Source organism: Nestor notabilis, unplaced genomic scaffold (genome assembly GCF_000696875.1).
Source record: "Nestor notabilis isolate BGI_N333 unplaced genomic scaffold, ASM69687v1 scaffold9332, whole genome shotgun sequence".
Taxonomy (NCBI): domain Eukaryota; kingdom Metazoa; phylum Chordata; class Aves; order Psittaciformes; family Psittacidae; genus Nestor; species Nestor notabilis.
In genome coordinates this window covers 25,872-35,195 of record NW_009916941.1, presented here as the reverse complement: position 1 = coordinate 35,195, position 9,324 = coordinate 25,872, and the positions used below count along the sequence as shown (strand labels likewise).

Here is a 9,324-nt window from a genome sequence, read left to right as displayed (position 1 = left end):
GCTGCCATGATACCCAGTTCTCCTTCCCTGCTACTCTCTTCAGCCTTTTCACTGTTTAATCCTGGTTCTGGAAGGAGGTCAGCAATGCTGGAGTGGGCTTATTCCAGGTCAGAGGGAGGCTAGAGACAGACTCCAGAGCATTCGCTGTGCTGGATGGTCTGTTCTGCTTCTACCTCTGTGGCTTAGGTACCATTTGTGGGGTGTGAAAAGTGGGGTGGCATCCTATAAACAGTACGGATGGCTGCACTAGCTGTGACGTTAGCTGAGCACTGTTGGGGGACAAGTTGTAACACCACAGAGTCACAGTTTTGCAACTGATGTGAATTAGCAACTGTGGCAGGGTTTTGCTCCCTTCTAGAAGTTCTTGTAAAACAAATGGGAATGTCCAGGAGAAAAAGCCAGGCCACTACCTAAAAAGGAGTTACTATAAACTGTCATTGATTTACTCTCCTTGCAAAGGTAGAACAGGTGTCTTCTGTGGGCACAGGATGTGGGCAAGGCACAGATGTATGGCCTCCTACTTCTGAGGGCTAGACAACTGGCTGTGATGCAGATCCTGCTTTGATACAGATCCTGTGAAGGGGAGTATTTGAGTTTACTGCAATTCTAGATTCTGATTCTCTTTCCTACATCTTCTTGTGACATGTGAGCACTTTACTCATGTGAGAAAGTCACCCTCTCCTCTCTGAAAGATCACTCTATTCATAGCACAAATAAATTTTGTCCACATTGAAAATAAGTGAAGGAATACACAGTTATTTCTAGAGGAAGTAGTGAAAGGGATAGGAAGGAACTGTTGTAATTGCAGTTGGCTGGCCACTTCGTATACAGTTTACACATGTATATGAAGTATTCCAAGCACTGCTTTTTTTAGACCATTTCTAATTCTTCAGATCTCTTTTTAAAAGAAGAAAATATTCAGACTTGTTCCTTTTGCCAATATACAAAGCCTTTACAGATGTGTAATTGTGTAAAGCTGTGTGCAGTATATCTGGCCAACAGACAGCATGTGAACCAATTTTTTTAATAAGCAGAAGATACATTTTTCTAGGGTACTATATTTCCAGCAACTGAAGCTTCTTAAGAATGATGAAGCTAGGGCTGCCCTTCACACAGCTAATCCTCAGCTGCTGATTTTGGCACCTTTAGAAACACTAGCAGCTGACAATCTTTATGTCAGACCCCTTGCACGTTCATGTTTGCAGCAGATGACCACTGTAAAGTCATGTTTAATTATGCTGTTCATGTTCTTATCTGCTGTAGCAAGTTAGAAGTTTGGAGCAATCACAATATTTTGTGGAAGTGAGGTACTGAGTTTTGGCTAGCGTAATGAAAACTGTCTGTCTCTGTAAATTTTGTCCAGTTGCCAGAAAAGTGTAGCAAATTTCTGCTGGGGGTATATAATATAAGAAATAAAATTGAGCTCGTTTACTTGATATTCCTGTAATATGTATCAAAAGATTCTGATCTATGGAATGTAAGCTGCCTGTAAAAATATAAAATGAAGAATGAAAGGAAGAAGTTCTCAGTTAAATGTAATTTAATACTCAAGTCATACTTACTGTGCTTTAAATCTAAACACAATACAAATTTTAATTATCACTAAAGAAATAGTAGACTTTTCAAAATAAAGCTTAAAAAATTATACATTATAGTCCTGTAAGGGTGGTAGCAAAATAATTGTTATGTATGGATAGGAGTAAAGGATTTGCACCAGCGTTGTACAGTAATTAAAGGATGTTGGCTATGGACTTGCTTTAGCTTTTATATTCTCCTTTTCCATTGGAAGATTTTGAGGATCTGTTACTTTTGTTGCAACCTGGTTTTATTGCTTAAGATAGCTGACTCTCTTGAAGGCTGCCCAAAAAGTAAAAAATCTGAAAAGCTTTTTCCTTTCATAAATATGGGTCACTGGAATACTTACTGTATTGCAGAGTGATTTTTAATTTCGGTGCTTTCATGTGATATTCTTATGCTTGCATAAGCCTCATAAACGATATGTGCCATAATGAAGGTACAGTTATGTCCTTTGAAACCGTCAGAACCTGAGTGGCCCAACATAGTTACCTATATAGTGCAATATGACTGGAACTTTGCTGTGGGCTTACATTGACTATGGTTAGCTAATTGTTTCCTCGGTCCTTGACTTGAGAAATGTGGTGGTTTAGCACATATAAAGAAATGAAAAGAACAGCTTTGTGTGTATATATATATAAATTATATATAAAATATGTATGTATTTTAATGTCAAATGAGCTTGCATCATCAGTTAATGCCCATTCTGTTTTTGAATTTTTATGTTAAAACATTATTTATTTACACTTGTATATGGCTGATGTAAAATGCAATTAGTTTGATTTAATATGTTTTAACAAAACATAAACTTGTTGAAAATTCTCATTATCTGCTCAAACTAAATAGGGGACCATAAAGTTAATGTACTCTTTGGAACTTCGACACATTCCAGTTTTAAAACTCCTGATCTGAAGATACTGATCTGAAAGGGTTCCTCTCCTGCCTTCTGTCTACAGGTTAATCACAAAGTTAAAAGTTTGCCAGTTATTTGAGAAAGATACAGTTTTAATGAAAATTAATATGATATTTCTTATTTATGTTCACTATGTATGTTATGCATGTTTGAATTAACTCTGGAGAAGGAGAGAAGGCTTGAGAATCATAAATTGGGGTGACCTTTCTCTGCAGTAGCTGCAGCTGTCCTCTTTATGATGAGAAACATGATGAAGATATATTACTGACCTTGCATCTAAGCAGGTATAGATAGGCATATGGCCAGGATTCTCAAATTTGGGAGGTTAAAATTAGGTCCTTTAATCCATATTGAGGTGCCTAAGTAAGTGGCTCAACTTACCTTTACTCAAGAGAAAGTGAAAAGCACATTTGAAAATAAAATTATAGTCCTTGTAAATTTAAAGGTATGTGTAAATGCCTAATGTTGTGCTCTGGAGTTTAAGAATTTTGGCTTTTGTGTTTTAAGATAACATGAATGCCTCCTCAAATGACTCAGAGTATGGTTTGATGATCCAGTGTTACCTGCTATTACACTATGCTTAGGGGAAAGATCCACCCAAATCTCTTCTCACCTCTTAGTGGTCATACACTCTTGTATCTACTTTCAATCAGTTTGTATCCTCCTCTTGATGACTGTGGCAGGTATGTTTGTTAATGCAAAAACTGATGTAGACAATAAATTCCGGCACAAAATGTGTTTCATGCTGAAACAGGTTGAATGCCTTAAATGGCTGTAATAGGAGAGGACAGAGTACTTGAGGCAATGAATTATTAGTTGGGCAGTCAAATTAAGCTAATAAGGAGACATTTGCATTTTATTGAGGACAAGGCTTCATTCATCTATGCAGATCTGCTGGCTAAGTACTTGTGAAAGGAGCACTACCTGCTAATATGCTGCATTTGAAAAACATCTGTCAAGCCATTTCAGGAAGAAAAACCATCAGGGAACTAACCCAGGAAGAAAAACAATTGTCTTCCAAGGTTAGCTTTACAAGCGGCTTACTCAGAGCAGAAATGGTCTTTTTGATTGATTTAGCCAGAATGTGAAACCACACCTGGAGGCATGGCCAGTGTATCTCTTAGAAAAAGAGGAGAACAAATTACAGGGGGAGAGATCTGTTGGGGCCATTTTGAAGACTTTAAAGGGAAAATTAATTTTAATAGTTAATGTGCTCTACTGAAGGGGGGTTCGGAGACGTTTCCTAAGGATTGTGTTCTGTGATGAAGAGGTTTTCTGTAATGAATATAATATGACATATAAAAGCATGCACTATGAAGGGGATCCAAAGAGTTGTGTTGTCAGGTAAGTACCAAGCTAGCTTGTTCAAGGAGTGATTTAATGTAAGTAAGTTAGTGTGCAGATTTTCTATAATTTTTTATACATTTTAGAAGTATCTCTAATATGTTGCATAGTCTATAGTGCATTTATTGGCATTTCAAGTTCAGTATGATTTTAAAGTTACCAGATATTAACAAGCCATTGCTCACCCAATTTTTGGGAAGTCCTTAGACTGGGATAACTTAGCAAGTACCTTACTTGCGCTTTTGAGTGTCTGGAGAACATGCTAACAGAGCTGCAGAGGTCGCATGGAGGATTTTGTGGTTACTGTCAGGCACTCTGCCATACAGCAGGCTATTAATGGCAGGTATTTCCATGAAGAAGTGTCATAACAAGCAATTCCTAGTGCAGGAGCCCTTTTTCACAAAATGATCTGCTTGTTTAACTTCATTTACACATTTTGACATGTTAACTTCGCTTTGACAAATTTTTCTGCAAATACTGAGTATTTTGGGATCTGACAGAAATGTGATCATGTGCCTGTGTCTGGCCTAGGGCAGGTCTACTGACGTAGTAGTGCACAGGTCTGGTATCAGTTATGAAACTGAAATTTCATGGATATGTCCTGTCCTGAGCATGGTAGTCATGGTAGATAACAAAGAGGGGAGGGAAAAAAAAACCAGAAATTGAAAGTGGAGATTGTAAAACCTTGTCATTCAAGAAATGCAAAATTTGTAACAGTGAGAAAGTCCAGAGCAGGGTTTGTATCACCCAATTTTACTGAAATGTAGTTATGCCTACTGCTGGTTTAATGATTGTTAGCAGTGACACAAGAATAATATTTTGCTACCTAGTCAAATAGAAGGAAATTAGGTTTAGCAACAAAGTTAATAATCTCAGTGTATTGAATAGTACCTAAAAATCAGTGACATATCAAGAAAAAATGTGAAAAGGCTTCTGTTTTCAAAGTGAGATTCTTTGCAGAATTTTGGTCAGTTATAGTTGAGTTACTGTTTAAAATCGTAGCTTAGTATTATGATCCAAAATGCATCTAAGTTGTGTATCTTCCTGTACTGTAGATGTCTTTGTGATAGGCATTTTTGCTTTTCAATTTTTGTTCTGTATCATATGTCTACAGAGCAGTGATGCATCTTACGGTTCAAGTCATTTTTTATTTCCATCATCTGACAATAACCATAATGGGCCTTTTGTTTAGTTTAATTTATTTTTGTATGTTTTCCATCCTTTAATAGAAAACTTTCATAGAACTTTCTGAGACTCATTTGCTTCACCTGAAAACCATTATGTCTAGCCTAATTAGCACTGGAGACGTACTGCTTTTCTGATTACTTGTTTTTCTGTAATAATACATTTTCTAGTATGCCATATTTTTTAAAGTCTCTGAACCTTAATCTTTACTTCATTAAAACTGAAAAGAATCTTTGATGGTGTCAGTTCGTTCTTATGGATCTTTCACTGAAATAAAAAAAAATAGACTAATTTGGATTATAAATAGTACTCTGATGTGAATTTGCTGAGTTGCTTGTTGGACAAGTCATGTAACATTATATTGGTTTTACCTACTATATATTTATCTGTATGTTGCATTCGGATTAGTCATTAGTAAAGAATGGAGAGATGTTTAACATCACAAAATAAGAAGAACCAAGTGTTACTGTGTATTGCTGTTGCACATGATAATGCGTATGGTCTGTTCTCTTTGTGCATACATGGCACCTGATGATGGTAATGAGTGTTGGACATGGGACAAATTTAAAACTGTTTTTCCCATCAGTTTGTCTGAGCTCTGTTCCTGACTCTTCTTCATTCCACTCCTGCAACTGACAACTAACAGCAGCCTCTGCAGTGTTAATGTAGCTACAAAACAGTTAGATTTCTGTGCAGACTTACTGCTGTTAGTATTAGACTGGAAAAAGGGGAGTGAGTTTTGAGAGGAGGGAGCTTGGGCAGAGAGAGAAGTCATAAGAAATAAGCATTCCAGTAAGGCTAAGAAAGACTCCTCTGTGAGGGGAAGAGACAAAATTAAAGGAGAGGGAAAAGAGACTCTGAGTATGAAGAATAGGAAGATGATTGGAACTAAAATAAGACACGAAGAGAGGGAGCTTTTTAAAGTGATAAGGCCTTTTCATTCTGTTTCAATGATATCTAATCCTTATACTGTGTGTCAAACGTTCTCTCCTTTTATCTTCTCAACTTTTAGTGCGAATTTATAATGCTAATCTACTGTCTCTTTCTAATTTCCTGCTCTGTTAAAAATTCCCAACCTCAGCTATTAACTTATCACTTTCTTCTCATTCACCTCAAAGAAATAAAGGTGGGTTGTTGTTGTTGTTATTATTGGCCACCAAATAGTACCAATTCAGATGTACTAGGTGTTCATTTACATTAGAAGTCTGATTGCCAGTAGAAAATCAGCTGGTCTGTTTTCTTTGTGTTACACTGTTACTAGTGGTAGCTGCATCAGACAAAGCTAAGGGGATCTGGTGTACTGCAGTGTTGTAAAGATGTTGCTCTCCTCTGGAACTTTTTAAAAAGCTTTTCCAGTTTTTACAAACTGCATATAGTCTAGTTTCAAAATGCAAAATGATTGCAGAACCTTCTTTCCAATCCCTGTTAGATACTACTGGAAGTCTGAGTTTTGCCACCAGGAAGGCAGAAATTTAGGGTCACTATTTTCATCTCCTTTTTTCAGGTGTCCAACTGCCAAAGGAAGATGAGATTTCAGTGCCGGTGACCTCAAGCTCGCCAGTTAAGGACACTGGGGAGAATGTTGACCTTGCCATTGAACAGGAAGAGAAAATGAAAGAAGAACCTTTAACCATCTCAGAACTGGTATACAATCCTAGTGCCAGCATGCTGCCCACTCCTGTTGATGATGAGATTGACATGCTCTTTGATACCTCTCCAAGAGTAGAGCATGAGAAAGATGATACAGATTCATTTGAGGAACTGGAAGCAGATGAAAATGCATTTTTGATTGCAGAGGAGGAAGAACTGAAAGAAGCTCGGAGAGCGCTTAGGTGGAGCTATGACTTTCTAATGGGCAACATAGAGGTGAATGCCTTTGTGAAGAGTTTCTCCAGACTTCTCTTTGTAGGCCTTGGACTGTTATTGTTTGTGTTTCCTCTTCTCCTTGTTCTCTTGGAGTCGGACCTTCAAATCTCTTTTCTCCATGAAATCCGTCAGACACCTGAGTTTCAGCAGTTTCATATTGAATATTACTGCCCCCTTAGGCAGTGGGTAGCTTGCAAAATAAACTTCCTTCGTGACATGCTGGGCAGCTTTTAAATTTTAAATAAATATGATAAAACTAAGGGCTATATTCAAAATTTCAGTTAGTGCCAGCTTTCCATAATGCCTCTGGAAACAGTAGCTGTTCCAGACAGTAGCTATCTTCATATCCAGACATGGATAGACTAATAGATTTTTCAAGTTCTTAAGTTCCCTTTGCATACTTAAATTTCCTGTTCAGTTACAGGCTTTTACAGTCAGGTTTCAATAACCATAAAGAAGATTTATTCTAATTGCATTTCAGACTTCCTGCTCATGTAGTACATCATATAAGATAGGGTCACAATAAGTTTCACTGTCCTTAACCTTTCAATCCATGACACTAAATCCAATGAAACTGAAAGAATATCTGTTTTGAATATACTCCTTAGTGCAGCAGTCTTCTAACCAATGCCTATACAAGCAATGTTTATGCTGGTTTTTTGGTTTGGGTTTGTTTTTCTGTTTGTTTAGTTTTTTAGACTTTTATGTGTTTAAAATATTTTGGTAATTTTTTAGCAAAAGACAACTTCTGATGTTATTTAAATATACAAGTTGGTAAGAATAATGCACAAGGGCATATGGGGTGTTTTTAGTGTTTTAGCAATGACTTGTTTTTAAACTAGTGGCTGCAGAATGAATGAGTTTAATATAGGTCTATACAGAGAGACTGTGGTTTGGGAAATACATAGAAAGTTCACTCGAGTTCAATAGGGGCTGCCTGGGGGAGGTGAAAGGACACCAAGTATGCAGAAGAATTTCTGAAAGGCACAATTGTAAAGTTTAGGGAAGTGAGGAGAAAGGAAAGTAATAGTACTTCCTCTTAGCTGTCAGGTTGTCTTATGTATTATCAGTGCTGTAGAAAGCCTCTACAAGATAGAGACATTTTGGAAAAGAGTTAGTTCAGTCTAAATGTAGATTATTTTAGATAACATCGAAGTAGATAATAGTAAGTAGGGAAAAAAAAAAAAAAAGCCAAAGCCCTCACTTAAATTAGTACGTGAGTGACCTACTTTTAAAAATTATGGAGAAAAGGAGGAAAAGGAACACATTTTTTTAATTTCTTTTTGAAAACAAAGCATTAGGCTGGACAGTTGACATACAAGTATTCTACTGACTCACAGTTAAAGGCTTTAAGAGATGCATCTTAATCCTTGATGCCTGTCATTACTAATCTCTAAGATAATGTGTTTTCTGTGCATACGAATATTCTTCCTTTCCTACATTACGGCAGCATATTTACCCTCTATCCCTATTATTACAAATCCAGTTACATGATCTAATGCTGTTTCACATAAAATGGATTTGTATATCTAGAGGTATTCTAACATAGCTTAGAGAATATACTTAAGTAATTCTTGTCAATGCTGAGAACATTTGATGGCCCTCAAATATACCGCAGAGGTTGTATTTAAGAAGAGAAAGATTTAGTCTTCCCTTCCCTGGTCTTAGTGCAGGTGTATTTTGTATTTAAACTAGGGAACTCTGATTTTGGCCTCAGAGTCTTTCTTCTGCTTAGATATTTATGAATTGGAGACATATTTGGGGCAATTTTATTAGATGTGCATTTAACACATTGTAACTGCATCTCTACTTCCTGCTAAATAAATTCCTTTCATTTTAATATCAGAGAATCAGTTTTGCTTGGTTTTCTCATGTAAACCTTTGCAAATGTCTAGTTTGAAAATGGCAATTTCCTTAGAGGATTTCTCCTTACCTTTTAATCTTCTCCACTTTTTAAAGGACAAAACAGATACAGGGCTTAGGAGTTCCCTTTCTTGTTTGAAAACTTTTGGATTCCTATTAATTTCCCGACCAACAAATGCTAAATTAAACACTTCTTTTCCTCTTGACTGTGTTTGGCCTTGCCAATCTCTTCCCCAAAATCATTATTGGTAAGTTACTTGATGTGTATTTCTTCTTGTGCTACTAGCAGCTAAGTGATCCCTTTCCTTGAGGTAATAATCATTCAGCCTGATAGAAATGGAGAGTGAACTAAAGTAGATGTTAGGCCTTAATGGGAAATCACTTGCTTGCATTATTTCTAAACAAAGGTGTCAGAAAAGGTATTTCGAGTGGTAAAGGCTGTGAGAACCATCATCCTGCTGGACTATAGAGACAAGGTTCCATACAGGCTCCTGTATAAGTCTGGTAATTATTAAAAAAAAAAAAAAAAAAAGTTAGATCCTGTGCTCTAAAATATAGTCTTGTCCCTGTAAATTACA

General features: G+C 36.7%; 1 protein-coding gene across 1 annotated transcript in view; it reads left to right on the top strand.

Moving 5' to 3' along the window:
- Window positions 1-7,117, top strand: part of FRMD3 (FERM domain containing 3) — a 77,014-nt gene extending 69,897 nt beyond the window's left edge. Inside the window, exon 13 of the mRNA XM_010024838.1 lies at window positions 6,522-7,117. Coding sequence (XP_010023140.1) covers window positions 6,522-7,117 — 596 coding nt within the window. The remainder of the gene's footprint in view (window positions 1-6,521) is intronic.
- The last annotated feature ends 2,207 nt before the right edge of the window (window positions 7,118-9,324 follow it).